Raw genomic sequence first — 20,513 nt, 5'->3', positions numbered from 1 at the left:
GTCTACTGGCGGGATCAGGTCTCGGGGCGACTGCTGGCACTCACACCCCCAACCCGCTCTCTGATGGCGCTGTACCATCCTGCCTGCAATATGCAAATTAGCCGCCATCTTTTTTGGCGGTTAACTGCCATCTTAGTTGGCAGTTAATTTGCATATCTCACTGATTAGCCAATGAAAAAGGTATCGGTCGTACGCCAATTACCATTTTTCTCTTTTATTAGTATAGGATAAGCTAGCTCCCCCTGGGCTCATAGAGTGCATTTTCCACAGCATACCCTCTTTCTCAGTCTGGAGTGGAAACACATAAGAGAGCAATGGAGTGGATAGTCTCAGCTCCAGGGCAGCCTCACCATCCAGCTGTTACACAGCAGTACTGTATTATGGTTGAGCCGTTTGCACTGAATAAAGTTTCCTTCTTCACTGCACCCCAAATTGAAGATTCCTATTGGCATTGAATTGGTGCCAACGACCATTGGTTGACAATTAGAAAGGGGAATTTAAGTCTCAAGCACTCATCTTTGCCATCCGCCTGCCGCCTGACTTGTCCACCCCAAAAGCCACTACAGCATCTGTGCACAGACCTGTGATGGGGACTGTGTCCTACCTGCCAGCCCTGCTCACTGTTTCACTGTAAGCGGACAGTGGATTTGGGCTGCCTGTCACTACTTGAGCCAATTAAGCAGAGTCAGGGTTGAATCATACATGAGTGTTTATTCCAATAATGTTGGCAGTATGGGAGAGCAGCAGGTCATCCACAAAAATCTGCTCTGCCTCTCCCCATAAGCCAGCCACTGATATTAGGTAGATATGGGAAGGGAACCCAAGGGAAAGAAAACTATAATTGCAAAGATGTGGAGGTTGGAAAATATCAATGGGAAGCTGGGAAGCTACCCTGACTGGGGCAGGAGACAAAAGGATCATGTGAACCCTGAGAAGAAGAAAAAGATAAAGGACATCTACTAAGAAGGGTTCCTGGTGGCTAACTGGGCAAAAAAAACAAACAAAAAACCCCAGCAGAGCCTAGCAGCCATTTCTGCACATTCTTCTCATATCTGTAATTCCTACTTTCCCATGTAATCTTTCCCATGTAATCAGGCAGGCAGGCAGGAGGTTTAACATGCAGAAGATCTCCGTGAAGTGTACTGTACAGATATGAGAAAGTAGGCATGGGACAATCATTACAGGTTACAAGCAGGTTGTGGGCTGACAAGAAGAGCGTTGTCATGCGGGCTGGGGGGATGGTCGCAGAGGGCGGGTGCCTCTGGGCACCCTGGGACCAGATTACAGGCAATGGGGGATGAGAGGTGTAAAGAGCAGGTGCCTCCAATACTATATTGTTTCAGCAATGAGATTGTAAATCTTTCCATAATGATAGGAAGTTCTTGGGACAGGAGGATGGACTGCATTCGATGTTAGCTCCCTGGCATACAACTCCCAGCCAGGTTAGAATGTGCTTTCTCTAATCAGAACAGAACCAACATGGTTAACAGAGTATGATTAATACTTCTTATAATTGTAGCTGGTCCCCAATATTCTATTTCTGCCCCTAACGTTCACCACTGCTTTTTCTATCATCTCATATCTATGAGATTAGTTTTAGATAAAAAGTCTCATTTTGCTGGATTGCATTTGCTTCTGTCTTGAAAGCAGTTCCCAGGGATGGAACACAGTGAATGCAGGATCTTGGGAGATGGTTTTCCTAATTTGTTGAATGCTGTTTTCTATCAATTGAGAATTGTCAGAAAGATTAAAACAGCACATTCCTTTAAATTCCTCACAACTGTGGTTATGCCACAACAACCAATAATCTATTGCTGCCCGATTCTCTAGAACTACCTTCCTGACCTGGCTCAGCTCTTGATTTATCCCCTGTATAGCCCTGGAAGTGGCATTCATGGCTTTTGCCATGCCACAAGCCAGCCAGGTCACTTCTACATTAAGGGAGCCTACCGTTACCAGCATACAAATGGGTAAAGCAATATAGTCAGCAGGGCTCCACAGGTGGAGATCATCATTGTAGTCCAGTGCCACCGCCCTGAGAAGGTCTCTCTTGGTTTGGACCCTGTGATGTTTCTGGGGCATAAAGATGGTCAGTCATCCTAAGGAACAAGGCCCCCTGGGGCTGTTGGCAGGGACATATGAATAAACAGTTACCCCACATATCAGAAACCACCCAGCCAGCAGCTTAGTATGTCCATTACTATAAGGGAGGGTGAAATTATCAGAAGAGTTTATATTGTAATTATTAGATACTTAAAGACAATAGCTAGAACATGGTACAAGTCAGACATTCACCACAGGAAGCTACTGCAGCAACCTTTATAAAAAGCATTACTACCTCCTTTTCCCAAACAGTGGGTCCCAACGTATAAAGGTCCTTATATATGACTTTCTTTCCAAAATGAATGGAATAATTCTATATATTAGCAATAGGTGTCCCAACTCCTACTAGGCATGGGTTTCTCCAATGCCAGCTTCAAAGCAGTTGGAGTGAGAAGCATGTCTCAGGGCGATCAGGGCTGGGCCGGCCAGGGGGAGTGGCTGCAGGAGGTTGGCCGGCCGAACCCACCCCCAATTGGGCCAGTTGGCTGGCCACAGTGCATGTCATAGCTGAAAGGTTCGGAGTGGGCCAGGGTTGCACACCTATGACATGAGGCCAAGAAAGAAAGATTTTATTCCAGGCACCTAGGTGCAGGTGGGCTGGGACCAAGAAAGGCATCAGCGAAGAGAGCAGGGAGAGATAGGTTTTTAGTAGTTTTTGCTGGCTGCAAGCCGCTCTGCTGATGTAAGGGTCTGGTCCATCCTTGGTTCCTCCCATGCCAGGTATCTTCTGGTTATCTGAGCTATGCTTTGCTCAAGGCTGCAAGCTTTCTGCAAGATATCTGTTAAGCACAATAAGTTTTTCTCTGCCCCATTTTATTCTCTTTTAACCCTTTCAATAGCGATCGGTCATTCTGGTCGTTCCGGACATTCCAGTTGCTTGGCTTTTATACATATAGATAATATATAAACATTTCAATAATTTATAGAACTTTTGCTTCCTGGGCAAAAACAGGAAAGACTTTTTTTTTAACTTTTTTTTTAAAATATATTTTATTGATTTTTTACAGAGAGAAAGGGAGAGAGATAGAGAGTTAGAAACATCGATAAGAGAGAAACATCGATCAGCTGCCTCTTGCACATCTCCTACTGGGGATGTGCCCGCAACCCAGGTACATGCCCTTGACCGGAATCGAACCCGGGACCTTTCAGTCGGCAGGCCAACGCTCTATCCACTGAGCCAAACCGGTTTCGGCTTAACTTTTTTAACAGATTAGAAAAGACTAAAAAATTCTGCATTAGCTTACTTTAGAGTCATTTATCTAACTGAATTTATTATTCACATTACCTATACCTTTCTTTTAAGATTTCTTTCCACAATCCTTCTATAACTTTCAAAACCTTCTTTCCCACTCAGAAATAACCAGCTGTAGAAGTCATTTTATTTTTCCTTCAAAATGCATATCAATGCCTCATGCCTTTTATTACCAAAACTACACAATTTCTTTCCAATTGGTTAGAATTCTTAACTCTTAGAAACCTTAATTTTTAGGTGATCACTAAAAAGCAAGCAGTTAGCATTCTTTAGATTGGCAAATACATTTACACTTTTGAGAGACATATTTCTTTTTTCTTTTTTTTTGATGGTAAAATATTACTTATTTATTTATTTTTTTGCTTACAGTCTTACAAAGGGTATTACATATGTGTCCCTTTTTTGCCCCCGCCCATGACAGTCCCCTGGCCTCCCCTACCCCCCAGTGTCTTATGTCCATTGGTTATGCTTGTATGCATGCATACAAGTCCTTTGGTTGATCTCTTACCCCCCTCCCTCCTGCCCCCCACCCCAGAGACATATTTCTAATAAAGTATAAAACATTCACTAACAGTTTCAAGTGTATTTTCTAGCTTTTTGTAATAAAAAGTCAAAAGTCGGCAAACTCAGATTAATTATTTCAGTATCCATTTATTTCAAAATACCAGATATTTAATAATTTCTACTATTTAAACCAGCAGGACTCCAAAGTCTGAAGTTACCAAAGACTTTACTTTTTTTTTTTTCTTAAAAAAGTGGGAGTGGCCCCTGCCCAAGGGCACTTCTGCAGCTCAGGACATTTTAGGAGAAAAATTTGGGGGGTTTATAAGGTTTACTTACCATAATTTTCTTTCTGAGTAGACTATAACAACATGAAATCTTGCATATAAGGAGAGATCGCATTGTATTTCAAAACAGAAACAAAAAAACAATCCCTAGCCCTGACCAGTTTGGCTCAGTGGATAGAGCGTTGGCCTGCGGACTCAAGGGTCCCAGGTTCCATTCCGGTCAAGGGCATGTACCTTGGTTGCGGGCACATACCCAGTGGGGAGTGTGCAGGAGGCAGCTGATTGATGGTTCTCTCTCATCGATGTTTCTAACTCTCTATCCCTCTCCTTTCCCTCTCCCTTCTTCTCTGTAAAAAAATCAATAAAATATATTAAAAAAACAACAACCCCTAAAGTAAATAAATGAGTGCTCCCAAAAGGTAAGAAAGCAAGCAAAACACATCCTTAACCAAAGTTACATTACAGACAGACAAAACTCTTACTAAGCATTTCAATGGCTGATGGCTTGAGAAGGAGAGCAGGTAGGGTCCCCAAGACTAAGAACTCTGGGAAGTTGTTGAGAAGTTCCTGCAATCCATGCCACGAGTTCAGCCTGCTATAAGCATCTGTCGTCCCCCCTCCCCAGCAAAGTGGGATATGCCCCATCTTTAAACAATTAAACCAAACAACAATCAACAGAGACACTCATATACGATATTTACAGGTGCACACAACCCACAGACAAGAACTTCACACCGTACATTCCCAAATACTAATCTCCTCTTGTTCCCAGTTAAGAGGTTATTTAAGAGTGAGACGAAGCAGTATGACAGTAAAACACCCTTTTCCTTTTTTTTTTTTCCATTGGCAAATAAGCGTTAGTAGCCCAATACCCCAAGATCCATCCCAATGGAGTATTTTTTGGAGATCGAGCCACCAGCACCCATCCTTGAACAATTTAAGCAAAATTATTATAAGCAAAGTTACACCAGGTGAAAAACACCCTAATATATAATATTTGCAAGTTCACACAACAGACAGACAACCGTTTGTGGCTTACCGTGTATTGCCAGGCCTTACCCTGCACAGCCAGACAGAATAACCAGGCAAGGACCTTGAGAGGCTGCTTGCAACCAGGAGCTGATCAGGCTCACCCCAGACAGAGGGCAACAGACAACTGACTCCCCCTGTTACGGAACACTAGACTGCTTGATTCAACTTGGGTTTTAGATGAGACAATGGGGTGGCTAGGACTCAAAACAGGAAAATTTCTGGCAGCACTGCAAATAAGAGTCCAGGCATCAGCTCCAGGAACCCCAGTCCAAGCAGCAAGCAGGATCCCCAGTACCCATCCAAGAAGATGCCCCGCTTGAGTCCCACCAGAGTCGCCAAATTATGTAACTGGACAACCAAGGCATCTTGGGCTTCCTGTCACTACTTGAGCCAATTAAGCAGACAGGGTTGAAACATATGAGTGTTTTTTTCCAGCAGTATGGGAGAGCAACAGGTCATCCATGAAAATCTACTCTGCCTCTCCCCATAAGCCAACTGCTTATACTGATAGGACAAAGATTACATGGGAAAGTAGGAATTACAAGCATGGGAAAGTAGGCACAGGACAATCATTATGGGTTACAAGCCATGCAGACTAGGGGGATGGTCACAGAGGGTGGGTGCCTCCAGGTGCCTCGGGACCAGATTACAGGCAATGGGGGCTGAGGGTTGTAAAGAACAGTGTCTCCAAGACTAGATTGTTTCAGCCATGAGGTTGTAAATCTTTCCATAATGATAGGCAGTTCTCGAGACAAAAGGATGGACTGCATTCTGATGTTAGCTCCCCTGTCCCAGAGCATATAACTCCCAGCCGAGTCAAAATATACTTTCTCTAATCAGAATGTAAGTGGACAATCAATGGGTCCGTGCTTCCTGTTGTGAGAAATGCTCACCTGTCCAAATTCAAATAATAGACGCAGAGACAGAAGTATGGCGAAAACAAGACTTTTAATATGCTCTCAAGAGCAGATGTCCACCCAGTTGTACAGGCACACCTGGGGCAGCAAACACAGCCCATTTATTCAGTCCCTCCTCTGATTCCTCATTGGCTGAGCACCATGGGTCACCTGTTTCCTCAAAAAGGGTGTCCCAAAATTCACACAAGAAGTAATTTTGATAGAAAACACAGGTTTAAAATTAAAAATTGTATTTTTTTTGATTCATAAAGTATACAGTATAGGGTTATGTTATGGAATAGCATATTAGGTAAATGGCCTCCACAGCTTTGCTGGCACATACGCACTCTTTTGTTGAAATTTTCCATGACTGTTTTGCATAAATGTGGCTGAATTTCGTTGATACAGCGCTCAATTTCCTCCTTCAAGGCGTGGGTGGTCGTGGCCTTGTTGGCATAAACCTTAGACTTCAAAAAACCCCAAAGAAAAAAGTCCAACGGCGTTAAATCCCATGATCTGGGCAGCCAATTCTGATCACCAAAACGGGAAATTACATGACCAGGAAATGACTCATGCAGTAATTGAATTGTTTCTCGGGCTGTATGGCGTGTGGCACCGTAGAGGCCATTTACCCAATATGCTATTCCAAACATAACCCTATACTGTATACTTTATGAATCAATAAAAAAAATACAATTTTTAATTATAAACCTGTGTTTTCTATCAAAATTACTTCTTTTTTTTTTAAATATATTTTATTGATTTTTTACAGAGAGGAAGGAAGAGGGATAGAGAGTTAGAAACATTGATGAGAGAGTAACAGCGATCAGTTGCCTGCTGCACACCCTCTACTGGGGATGTGCCGGCAACCAAGGTACATGCCCTTGACCGGAATCGAACCTGGGACCCTTGAGTCTGCAGGCCAATGCTCTATCCACTGAGCCAAACCGGTTTCAGCCAAAATTACTTCTTGAGTGAACTTTGGGACACCCTTTATTTTGTGGAAGAGCCACACTCAAAGGGCCAAAGAGCCGCATGTGGCTCGTGAGCTGCGGTTGCCAACCACTGGGTTAGGGTATCTTACAACTGATTTATTATGATGATGATTTTGAGATGGGAGAAGCTCAGAGATGTTTAAGTGCTCATGGGAAGAAACCAGACAAGGAGAGGAGAGGGTTGGAAATCCAGCAGAGAGATGCCAGGGTGGAGGATACCTGGCTCTCCAAGGAACATGGGAGCCAGAGAGCAGCAGAAGAATTGGAATCTGGGCAGATAAAATGGGTAGTATTTATAAGAGAAAAACAAACCTCAAGTGCCATAAGAGAGCTAGAACCAGCTGTGCGTTCAAGGCTAATTGTAAGAATAGGAGGATGGGCCCGCAAGAGAACAGCTAGGGTATCTGCCACAAACTGGCAGGTAAGCTAAGCCAGAGCCTTTTGTTAAAGGGTCAAGAGACCCCTATGTCTTTTAAATGTCTAGTGTAACCTTGCTCAAGTGACTCAACTTCTCTCTGTGCCTATTTGCTCATCCACAAAAAGTAGTAATAATAGTACCCACCACCCAGCCAGTGTGGCTCAGTGGTTGAGCATCGACCTATGAATCAGGAGGTCATGGTTTGATTCCTGGTCAGGAAATATGCCCCGGTTATGGGCTCAATCCCCAGGGTGGGGCTAGCCGATTAATGATTCTCTCTCATCACTGATGTTTCTATCTTTCTCCTTCTCCCTTCCTCCCTGAAATCAATAAAAAAATATTTTTAAAAATAGTACCCACCACATAGGGTAGCTGTAAGGATACATGCTTGGCATATAAGTGCTCAGTAAGTCTAAGCTCTTGTAGCCACTTTTATATTATTACTAGAGGCCCAATGCATGAAATTCGTGCAAGAGTAGGCTGCTGGCACCGGCTTCCCTCTGGCACCAGGGATCCGGGCTTCCCTTGCAGCCCTGGCTTTGTCAGGAAGGAAGTCTGATCGAATTAGCATATTATGCTTTTATTATTACAGAAGATTATTGAAGAGGCAGTATATATAGCAGAGTGGTTAAGAACACAGGTCATTGCCCTGACTGGTTTGGCTCAGTGGATAGAGCATCGGCCTGCGGACTGAAGGGGCCCAGGTTCTATTCCAGTCAAGGGCTGTACCTTGGTTGCAGGCACATCCCCAGTGGGGGATGTGCAGAAGGCAGCTGATGGCTGTTTCTCTCTCATCGATGTTTCTAACTCTCTATCCCTCTCCCTTGCTCTCTGTAAAAAATCAATAAAATATATTAAAAAACAAACAAACACAGGTCATGAAATTAGAATCCCTGTGGTCAAATCCTGGTCTGCCACTTACCAGCCATGTGAACCTGGGCAAAGCTATGTTATTTCTCTGGGCTTCAGTTTCTTTCCGTTTAAGTGCTCATGGAGAGAAATCAGACAAGGAGAGGGTGGGAAATCCAGCAGAGGCATATAGTGTTGTAATGTACCCCGCGAATCACAGGACGCCTCAAGAAGTCAAATTAAAGAGTCACATTTATTGCAATCCGGGACTATGAGGGGTCATTCCCAAATCTCATAGTAATAAGATGGTGGCAAAACCAGACTTATATAGGCAAAAATCATAAAGGTATTGATTACATCCCAGGGTTTGGAATGATGCACCTGGCTCGCAAAAAAACAGATTACAGATGCAGAATTAAGCATGTCAATTACAGTTTCGGGTCTCGAGGTCACTGAATTGACAGAAATACATTATCTAGAGTCCTTGGGTAACCTGGGTTAAACTTAGGCATGTTATCTAAATTACAGTTTTGGGTCTCCGGATCACTGAGTTGATAGAAACACATTATCTAGAGCCCTCGGGTCTCCGACCACTGAGTTGTCAGGACAATTTAGAGTAATTGTGCTGTCCTGGTTTCGGGACCACTGAGTCAGCTGGAACGTACCACCTGTGGCCACTAAAACAATTTAGGGTAATTGTGCTGTCCTGTTTCCAGGTACAGTAGAATGTGCTCTCTAAGACCAGTATGATAACAATCAATGGAATAGGCATTCAATTGATAAGGCATTCAGTCGAATGGGATGATTTATACAATTCAGAAAATCAAAGTAACTTTTATATTGTTAAGCCAAGCAACAGGGTTAGAGTTAAACTACAATTTCCCCCTGAAATGGTTGCTACCATACTTCAATAGTATAGTACACATATAGTACTGCAGATCTATCTTGTCAGAGTGTTGGTGAGGACTTAATGTCATTTAAAATAAAGCTTAGACTATTTTAAATATTCACTATTTTTAAAGAAATGCATTACATAAATAAAAAATTAGGTGAGACTCTGTTAAAATATCAATTGCATCATATTATATTAATATCCAGAGTTTTTTCTTTCTTTTTTTTTTCCTTTAAGCTCCCTTTTAGGAAAGTGTTTACTAGGGAAATTTTCAAGCATCACAAAAGAGAGAATAGTGTTATGAAACCCCGTTATAGTTACAAAAATTTTACCATTCTTGCTTCCATCTTTCCTCTCATTCTTTTTGTTTTAGTCATGCTGGGGGATTTTAAAGCAAATCCCAGATCTTATTCCGACTGCAAAGACTTGAGATGTATTTCTGATAGAGACACCAGCAGGATTCACAGTGGTTTCTGAGCGCCCCTTGACTCCCGAACTCCCGGCCTATTCCCCGCCCCTAACTCGCCTCCTCTCTCTGCAGGTGAACTGCCCCGGGTGCGGTTACCATGGAGGGGCCCCCACGCTCTGGGTGGTGTTGGAGCCCCTGGGGGCTGGGGGCCTGCGGGCCTCCCCCGAGCTACCAGGGCGCCTCCTGGCAGCCTGCGTGACTACAGTGAAATTGCAGCGGAGGATCTGACAATCCCTGGACTTTGGGGTGCCAGCCTAGTCGATGTGCTCCAGGCGTGTTGGGGCTTCAACAGCTGGTGAGGAACCTCCTAGTGCCCCGCGACCCGTCGACCCCGTCCTTCCGGGCGGGGGATGCCGTCATCCCAACTTGTGCGCCACAGGCTGCCTTTGGCGGCCTGGAGCCAACACCTTCTCTTTGCTTGTCGTCCCGTTGTCACCGAGAAGCTTGCCTTGCCCTCCGTGACCCAGCACTTAACTGCGTGACCACGTTTCTCGGCACGTCCCCAGGGGTGGGACCAGCGACGCACAGAGCTTCCCGAGATTGTTACAATGACGATGACCAAAAAATGGTAGTGCCTGTCTTCTCTCTCCCAGTGCCCCCGCGCCTGGAAGAGGGGACGGACAAGTGCCCTAACCTCTAGCTCCCTCCTCCGCCAGGACCCAGGAGTTTAGGTCAGAACCCCCAGCCGCCAATCGCCTTCTCTTCCGGGTTCTCAGAACGGCGGTCTCCTCAAGGACACCTATTGCCTAAGGGGCAGGCCAGCAAACCAGGAGCTCCGCCCCTTCACGCGACGTTGTGACGCAGCCGCAGCGGCAGCCAATGGGGCGCGACAACACCGGCAGCGGGAGGCTGGAGGCGGAGGTTTTAGTGAGCGGACCGGAAGTACCCAGTGCCTCGCGCCCGCGTTCCTGCCAACCCGGTTGCTGCTCCGCTGTTCTGGGCCGTCGCCTGCGCGCGCCCGCGGCCCAGCTCTGCCATGAGCCGGCCCAGCCGACTGCAGAGGCAAGTTCTTAGCCTGTACCGCGAACTGCTGCGCGCCGGACGCGGGAAGCCGGGGGCCGAGGCGCGGGTGCGAGCCGAGTTTCGGCAGCACGCCTGCCTGCCGCGCTCCGACGTACTGCGCATCGAATACCTGTACCGCCGCGGGAGGCGCCAGCTCCAGTTGTTACGCTCGGGCCACGCCAAGACCTTGGACGCCTTCGAGCGCCGGCAGGGCGCCAACGAGGAGCCCGGCGAAGCGGGGGCCCCTACGACTCCGCCTGAGGAGAGTGACGATTCGAGGAACCCCCTCGAATGGAGTCACCGGAGACCCCGCCGGGTGGACGGTGACAGGCTGAAGAGCTCAGATGGAGCAGGGGAACGGTGTGGTGGGGCCAGGGAACCCGCATGATGGGAGGTGAGAGGTCTTGAGAGACTAGCTGGATGGATGGGGGAATCGGAGAGCCGTCCTGGCGATGTCGGGTCTAAAGACCACCATGATGGATGGCAAGATATGCTTGCCCTTGTACGATTCGTAGTAACTTTCACTCCTTCATGAGAGCTTGGGGCGGGCTGGGTCACCCGCTGGCTGGACTGTGTCAAGCTGAGAGCTACTTTCTAGAAGGCATGGGAACCAGGACCCTCCCACTTACCCCCTCCACCCCCCCTCCCCCCGTTGGACCGAAAGAAACTGAAACACCCTTCTCTTCACCTCTGGCTCCTGAACCCCGCCCCCCCCCCCCCCTTGTATTTAATTCTGATAACAGCAGATTTTTTTTTGCTGAGGAATTTGAGAAGGTGTCCTGATGGACAACGGAGAGAAGCGTCGAATCCCTTTGGAAAACTTTCTCCCCACTAATGGCAGCGAACTAGGACTGGTGAGGAAGGGAGTAGGGTCTCATCCCAGCTGATCATTTGAAGACCCCTCAAGACCTCTACACTTACTGTTTCTGAGGGCGAGCCCTGACTCCTGCACCCTTCCACCCTCAGGACTGTCAAACAAATGGAATAAAGTTGGGGATGTGCTTACTTCCTGTCGGTGGTCTTAAAGATTTTATGTGTTTGGGGATTTCTGAAGAGGCACACCAAGAAGTGACCCTCTGGGAGGAATGGGTGTTGGGAGCTGTCTTCCCCTCTGGAGCCCTGTAGACTGGCAGATTGGTTGAAACAGCATTGATCTCTCTCCTGGGCAGATCCATGAGAGACCCCAAAGAAACCCCAGTTGGCTCTTTAATGGAGAATAGGGAGGCAAGAGAAGCGATGGTAGAGCTGAGGTCTGGCTGGTAACCACTGAGGCAATAGTGAGGGGTCTTAGGCCTGATTGAGGAGTCCAGCCTCAGGACAAGCTTGGATGTTTGTCAGCAAGACCCAGGGGTTGGGGAGGAGAGATGGAACCATAGGCCACAGGCAGAGCCTCTCCCATGTCCCAGTATGGGCTTGCTTTAGACATTCTTTGGGGTACTGCATTTTGCAATCCTGAGATGTGTTTGCACCCAGCTCAGTGGGAAGTAGATGAATTCTTAGTAGATGCAGTTGAAAGGAGGGGGAGGACCTTAGGAAAGGAATCCAGACCTCAAACCAATAGGAAGATGGACAGAAGAGAAAGTCTCTTCCCTAATCCCAGTGGGTACCCAATAGTTATAAACTGGGGTTGAAATTTGAAGAATTATAAGGACTCTTCCAGAAGGCAAGGATAGGCTAGAGGAGATAAACGGGAGAAATGCAGGGTCCCAGGTGAGACCTGGCGTGCCCCAGGGCACAGGCTGTTTGACTTCTAGTTCTGCTTTGTCTCTGGTTAATATTCACCTAACCCCTCTCAGGCCCTTTGTCACCTTGTTTATCTATCTTAGCCTCAGTGTTTTTCATCAGGGTGGTCCTGTTAGTCCTGCCCTGGCTCCATCTCAGTAAAAGCAAAAGTGAAAGCGGCTCATAGAGTCCTACCCATCCAGCCTCCATTGTCTCCTCTGCATCTGCCATCTTTCCCTCTTGCTCACTCCTGGTCCAGATCTTGTGACCTAACAAGCTTCAGGATGGGAGCTTCTGGCAGCACTGCAGGCGATGAGCGAGTTTCCACTGGGGCTGGGCTCCTGGATCATGAGAGGAGACATTCACTGGGGTATTACAGATGAACAGAGTTTGCTTGGTAGAGAGGATAAGGAAGGGGAATGCCTGGTTTGAGGTTGTAGGTGAGTGGTGATTGAGAGCTTGCACTCCCACTTGGCCAGCATGGCTCTGGTTGAGCATTAGCTTATGAACCGGGAGGTCATGACACATGCCTGGGTTGTGGGTTCAATCCCTAGTGTGGGGCTTGCAGGAGGCAGCCAATCAATGATTCTCTCTCATCATTGATGTTTCTTTCCCTTTCTCCCTCTCCCTCTCTCTGAAATCAATAAAATAAAATAAAATAAATAAAAAGTTTTTTTAAAGAGCTTGCACTCCGGAACTGGAATGCCTAGATTTGAACCCCAGTTCCAACATGGATTACATGATTGTGGGCAAGTGATTTAACCTCTGTGCCTCAACAACCTTATCTGTGAAATGGACATCACAATAGTGCCTCTCTCATGTGACTTTTGTGATGATATAGTGAATTAAGTACATCTTGTGTCAGATGATGTTATCCAACCCCAGGACCCTCTTGCCTACTTCAGTTCACTTACAGCTGAAAAGGGAGGCTTTCAGTTTCTGGCCCTGAGCCCTGGCATCTCTGCTCCTCTGCTGAGAGCTTTCTGAGTTACGGAAGGTGAGCGAATGCTCTCAGCCTATGGTGAATATCAGTCACTGGATGAGTGCCCCAGCCTTCCTGTTGTTTGGTCCAGAGAGTGCAACAAGCATTCTATAGGATCCTCAGAAGAACCATCCCCTCCCCCACCCCAGTTTCCCACAGTGGCTGCCACTCTATAGGCACCTTTTCTGGCTTACCCCCTTACCTGTCTCACTCTCCCTGCCTCCTGCCTCCTGGAATCAAGTCCTAAATAAAGCACCTCACCCAAGTCCTTGGCTCCTTGTGCTATGTGTAAAGCCCACAGTTGATACTCTGTGTCTGCTATGGTTTTTGTTGTTTTGTTAATCCTCACCTGAGGATAATGTTTCAGTTGATATTTAGAGAGAGTGGAAGGGACGGGGAGAGACAGAGAGAAACATCAATGTGAGAGAGAAACATTGGTTGGTTGCCTCCTGCATGGGCCCCAACCGTGGACGAGGATAGAGCCTGCAAATGAGGTACGTGACCTTCAGTATGCAAGCCAATGCTCTAACCACTGAGCAACTGGTTAGGGCTGCTGCTGTGTTTTTTACTCTGCTAAGGCACAGGGTCAGTTGCTTCTCAACCCCTTGACCCTATCTGTTAAATAAGAATCTCCTGATCTAAGATTTTACAGCAATATTAAAAAATTAATATTAAAATTAATTTCACCTGTTTCTACTGTTTAATTGTGACTACTAGAAACTTTGGAATAATTTGGAATATGGATTATGGGTTAATAATAGAACTGAATCACCCTGGCCGGTTTGGCTCAGTGGATAGAGTGTCGGCTCATGGACTTAAGGGTCCCGAGTTCCAGTCCAGTCAAAGGCATGTACCTCAGTTGCAGGCTCAGTCCCCGTGCAACCAATGATGTGTCTCTCACATCAGTGGGGTTTTTTTTCTCTCTCCCATTTCCACTCTCTAAAAAAAAAAATCAGTGGAAAATATCCTCGGGTGAGGATTAAAAAAAAACAAAACTGAATTGAGTTGTTAAATTTTCCAATTTTGATGACTGTACTCTAGTTGTGTATGAGAATGCCTTTATTCTTAAGAACTGCACACTGAAGTATTCAGGAGCAAACAGTATCATGTCTACAACTTACTCTCAAATGGTTCCAAAATAGAGAGCGTCCTCAAAAAAATGTATACACTTTACAGCTGATAGCTCAATTTTGAAAATGAAATGTATTTTAATAAACACTGCCTTTATTCAAAGTGTACATACATTTTTGGGGACACCCTATATATGCATATATATAAACATGTTAGTGAGAGGGTGGATAGTGAAGTACATGGGGCAAAATGTTAACAATTGGTGAATCTGGGTAAAGGATATATGGGAGTTTGTTGTACTAGTTTAAATAGCCCTGGCTGGTGTTCTCAGTGGTTAAGCATCAGCCTGGGCACTGAAAGGTCATGGTTTGATTCCCAGTCAAGGGCATATACCTGGGTTGCAGGTTTATCCCTGGCCCCTGTTGTTGGGGCAGGTGTGGGAGGCAAGCAATCAATGTGTCTCTCTCACATTGATGTTCTCTCCCCCTTTCCTCCCTCCTTCCACTCTCTCTAAAAATAAATGGAAAAATATCCTTGGGTGAGGATTAACAATAAATAAGTAATAAATTAAAGTTATGTATTTTTGACCTTTGAAAAAATAACGTCTGGTTTCCCTGGCAGATTCTGATTTTCATCCTATTGGGAATGACAGGTTACTAGAATATGTTCTTGTCTTAGGTCACAAACTCAGCTGTCCCAAGGGTCCAAGCCAGATGCATGAGATGGTCCAGTGGGGCCTTTGGGAATTCTGGGAAACTCACAGTCCCTAAAGAAGACAGTTCCTACCACTCCTGCTCAATACCCTCAAACAGCAACATCCAGTGTTAATGATGTGAAGGAATGACTAAAATTTTCTTTATGGTAATAAAAGAATTGTGACTAAATTTTAAAACAGAATCCTGATCGGGAGATGCTTCCTGAATTGTTGGTAAAGCTTCAGAAGAATTTAGGAAAGGAGAGTGGGCACCTGGGAGGATTAAAGGGATTGGCCCTGAGTTGGTAACGATTACAGCTGGTGAAGAGTCCACAAGGACCTGTAATGCTGTTCCTTATTTTTTTGTACAAGTTCAAAAAGTACCAGAATGAAAGTTGAAAAAACGAAACAAACTCCTATGACGCCCATCTCACTCAGACTGGAAGTCCTCACTGTGGTCCACAAGGCTTCACCTGATTTGGCCCCATAACCTCTCTCTTACCTCAACTCCTCCCACTCTCCCCCTCCAGCACTCACACTTCAGCCACACTACCTTGCCATGTGCCAAGCACACTCCTACCTGTGGGCCTTTGCACTTACTGTTTCCTTTACCTGGAATGCTTTTCCTCTAGGTCTGCACTGTCCAGGACGGTAGCTGAGAGATACTTGTGATTGAGGAATTTTTAATTTTTTTTTTAAATATGTTGTATTGATTTTTTACAGAGAGGAAGGAAGAGAGACAGCTAGAAACATCAATGAGAGAGAAACATTGATCAGCTGCCTCTTGCACATCTCCCACTGGGGATGTGCCCGCAACCCAGGTACATGCCCTTGGCCGGAATCGAACCCGGGACCCTTCAGTCCGCAGGCCGACGCTCTATCCACTGAGCCAAACCGGTTTCGGCTGGAATTTTTAATTTTTAAAAAATAAATTTTAAGTAATTTAAAAATTTTAAAGAGAAGCCATGTAAAATATTCCATTAAATACAACCTCTTTGGGTAGGACTACATTTTATTTAATCTGTTGGAAATTAAGTGTCTGAATTGAGATGTGCTATATAAAGAGTGAAATACACACCAGATTTCAAAGATAGTAAGAAAAACGGATTATAAATCCTCATGTATTTTTATATTCATTACACATTGAATTGATGTTTTGTATATATTGGGTTAAAGTGTAAATTATTAAAGTTAATTTTTACCTGTTTCTATTATTTAACAGTGACTACCAGAAAATTTTAAATTATTTTTATGCCTCACTTTATATTTCTACTAGAGGCCCCATGCATGAAATTCGTGCACTTGGGGGAGGGGAGGGCGCAGTCCAGGAGCCCTCAGGGGATATCCAACTGACGACTTAGGCCAGCTCCCCTGGAGCAGTCTTAGCCAGCAGTCAGACATCCTTAGCATTGCTGCGCAGGTGGGAGAGCCTCTGCGCTCACCAGCCATGAGCATGGCTCAGTGTGGGAGCACACTGATCACCAGTGGGCAGCTCCTGCATTGAGCATCTGCCCCCTGGTGGTCAGTGCACATCATAGCGACCAGTCATTCTGCCGTTAGGTTGATTTGCATATTAGCCTTGTATTATATACTAGAGGCCCGGTGCACAAAAATTTGTGCACTCAGGGGGAAGGGGGGGTCTCTCAGCCTGGCCAGTGCCCTCTTGCAGTCTGGGACCCCACGGGAGATAACGCCCTGCTGGCTTAGGCCTGCTCCCAGGTAGCAGAGGGCAGGCCCAATCCCTAGGTGCAGCCCCTGATAGGCTCAGAGCAGGGCTGATTGGGGAGTTGGGGCGCCGCCCCCTGTCATTCACAGAGCAGGGCGGATTGGGAGGTTGCAATGCCACCCTCAGTCACTCTCAGAGTAGGGCCAATTGGGGGGTTGGGGCACCGCCCCCTGTCACACTCAAGGCAGGGTCGATGGGGAGGTTGCGGCGCCACCCCCTGTCACGCACAGAGCAGGGCCAATCAGGGGGTTGGGGCGCTGTCCCCTGTCATGCACAGAGCAGGGCCCATCAGGGGGGTTGGGGCTCCGTACCCTGTCATGCACAGAGCAGGGCCCATCAGGGGGTTGGGGAGCTCCCCCCTGTCATGCACAGAGCAGGGCCCATCAGGGGGGTTGGGGATCTTCCCCCTGTCACGCACAGAGCAGGGTCGATCAGGGGGTTGGGGAGCACCCCCCTGTCACGCACAGAGCAGGGCCCGTCAGGGGGTTGAGGAGCTCCCCCATGTCACTCACAGAGTAGGGCCGATAGGGGAGTTGGGGCACCGCCCCCTGTCACACTCAGGGCAGGGCCAATGGGAAGGTTATGGCTCTACCCCATCACACACAGAGCAGGGCCCGTGGGGGGGGGGGGGCGCCGCCCTCTATCACCCACAGAATAGGGCCGATCAGGGGGTTGGGGCGCCGCCACTCTCACACTCAGGGCAGGGCCGATGGGGAGGTTATGGCTCTACCCCATCACAACAGAGCAGGGCCCATGGGGGGCGGGGGGGTTGGGGCGCCCCACCCTGTCACACACAGAGCAGGGCCGATCAGGGGGTTGAGGTACCGCACCCTGTCACACCCAGAGACGTAGGGCGATCAGGGGGTTGGGAAGCTCGCCCCTATCAGGCACAGAGCAGGGCTGATCAGGGGGTTGGGGCTCCTTCCCCTGTCACGAACATAGCAGGGCAGATAGGGAGGTTGTGGCCCTGCCCCCTGTCCCACACAGAGCCGCAGAGGGATCAGGGTGTTTTGGCGCTGCCCCGTCACGCTGATCCCGGTGCTGGGAGGCCTCTCGGCTCCGCTGATCCCGGTGCTGGGAGGCATATTACCCTTTTACTATATAGGATAGAGGCCTGGTGCATGGGTGGGGCTGGCTGGTTTGCCCTGAAGAGTGTCCTGGATCAGGGTGGGGGTCCCCACTGGGGTGCCTGGCCAGCCTGGGTGAGGGGATGATGGCTGTTTGCAGCTGGTCACACACCCTTCGGGGTGGGGGTCCCCACTGGGGTGCCTGGCCAGTCTGGGTGAGGGGCTGAGGGCTGTTTTCAGGCCGACTGAAGCTCCCAACTGCTCCTTTTTTTCTTTTTCTTTTTTATTCTGGGCCAGGTTTAGCTCTGGCTCCAGCTCTTAGGCCTCCACTGCTGAAAGCAGGTATCTGGTTTGTTTGCGTTCTATAATCGAAACTCTGTATCAACTCCAGCTCTGAGATCCTGGCTCGCTGAAAGCTGGTTTCTGGGGTTTTGTTTAGCTTCTATATTTGTTACAATGTTTCTTAAACTGCAAGCTCAGAGGCCGGCAAGGAAGGCAAGGAACGTTGGAGTCCTCTGTCACTGAAGCAAGCAAGCCTCATGTTCAGTTTAAGCTGCCTGGCTGCCGGCCGCCATCTTGGCTGGCAGTTAATTTGCATATCACCCTGATTAGCCAATGGGAAGGGTAGCGGTTGTACGCCAATTACCATGTTTCTCTTCTATTAGATAGGACTAGGGGCCCAGTGCACCAATTTGTGCATCTTGAACTGTGGGCCACGAGACTGTGGTGGGCACAGGGGCGGGTCTCAGCCCATCCTCTGCACCCCCGCCTGGCCCCTCCCGCCTGGTCCAGCCCTGGTCCCCTGTCTGCCAGCAGCCCCCCTCTGGCTGCTGCAGCTCCTACACGCTGACAGCGCAGAGTGATTGGGACCAGCGCCATCAGCAAGTGCGAGCAGCAGCTGCTGGCCCCGATCACCGCTCAGGAGCAGGGGGAGGTGGAGAAGTCCTCAGGAGCAATTGGGGCTGGCAGCCGCTGCTCACACCCGCTGCTCACACCGGCTGACGGTGCTGAGCGATCAGGACTGGTGACACTGTGGGTGTGAGCGGGGCTGGTCCTGGCAATGGGTGCGAACGGAGGCTCCGGTGCCGGCAGCGGGTGTGAGCAGGACCAGCACTGGCAGCAGGTGGGAGCACCAGGTGGGACCGTGGCGCATGGGAGCAAAGAATTTTCAGTAACCACCAGAGGCTCACCCGATGACAGTGACTGGTGCCCCACCTTGGTCTGGTGCTCCTGCTCACCTGCTCCACCATCCCGCTACAGCCGACACCCGCCATGTTCTGCACTCTGCCACCTGCTGCCCACGCCCACCATGTTCCATGCACCCCCTGGTGGTCATCATAGCAATGATGTACATAGTGTACATCATAGCAATTGGTTCAGTTGTTCTGTATTCAGTCTATTTGCATATTTGCCTTTTATTATATAGGACGTAATGGCGAACCTATGACACGTGTGTCAGAGGTGACACGCGAACTCATTTTTTTGGTTGATTTTTCTTTGTTAAATGGCATTTAAATATATAAAATAAATATAAAAAATATAAATCTTTGTTTTACTATGGTTGCAAATATCAAAAAATTTCATTATGTGACATAGCACCAGAGTTAAGTTAGGGTTGCTGACACGCCGAGCTCAAAAGGTTCGCTATCACTGATATAGGATTAGACAGCACTACTCTAGGAGTCCATGTGGCTTGTTTCCTCACTATAGTTTGCTATAATGACGTAATTATCTCCCTACTACCTCCCTCAACCACCCAAAATTGTACCTCCTTTCCCTTTGCCCACTTTAGTTTTTCTTCTTAGCACTTATCACCATCTGACATATTACATATTTCACCTATTGCTTTTATTTACCATTAATCTCCCCTGTAGAAATCAGCCCCACCACGGTCAAGAATTTTAGCCTTTGAATTCACTGTCATTGCCCTATTCTTTGAACAGGACCTGGCTTACTGGAAACAGTCAATATTAAATGAATGAATGGATGAATGACACATTTGCTCCATTTACCCGATCAATAGGGTCAATATTGCCAAAACTCTGCCCACCCTATTTATGGTGGCTCCAGGGAGACTGCCTCCTCCTTGGTTGGGTACAGAGATTTGGTCTGGCATTTGAAACAGAGCAGACCCAGACTTGCATCCTGACTTACCCCTGAACCTGGACTCTCCCAGAATCTGCTGCTTCCCTATCCTCCTCCTTCAGTGTCCATCCCCCCTTCAGGTAAGCACTTCATTTTCTTTGGAGACCCACTCCTTCCTCTATTTCAGTACACATTTCAGGCAGGGCTGACTGCAGCCCACAGGAAAGCAGGTGACTAGCCAAAGGAGCCAGCCTTGGGACTTTGGAACTGTAAGGGAAGAATGACTCTCCTACTGGCTACCAAATTGGTGGGATGAACGCTTGGAGGTTTTAAGGGATACTGTGGCCACCACGAGATAATAATGAAGTCAGATCAGAGGAAGGAATTGAGAAATGGAGCTATCATTTGAGCCCCCGGACCCAGCTGATTTTTCAGTCCCTAACTTTTCAGTTACCCACAAAAATAAATTC

The 20,513-nt window shown here is 47.5% G+C and overlaps 1 protein-coding gene across 1 annotated transcript; it reads left to right on the top strand.

Annotated features, from left to right (window-relative positions):
* The first annotated feature begins 9,791 nt into the window (after positions 1-9,791).
* Positions 9,792-11,701, top strand: SDHAF1 (succinate dehydrogenase complex assembly factor 1). Its single transcript, XM_059666752.1, is given in 2 exon segments — positions 9,792-10,986; positions 10,989-11,701. Coding segments are annotated over 2 exon segments (351 nt in total). The 5' UTR covers positions 9,792-10,670; the 3' UTR covers positions 11,024-11,701.
* Positions 11,702-20,513: the final 8,812 nt, after the last annotated feature.

The sequence above is a fragment of the Myotis daubentonii genome, chromosome 15 (genome assembly GCF_963259705.1).
Source record: "Myotis daubentonii chromosome 15, mMyoDau2.1, whole genome shotgun sequence".
Classification (NCBI taxonomy): Eukaryota; Metazoa; Chordata; class Mammalia; order Chiroptera; family Vespertilionidae; genus Myotis; species Myotis daubentonii.
This window is presented reverse-complemented; position numbering and strand designations above follow the sequence as displayed.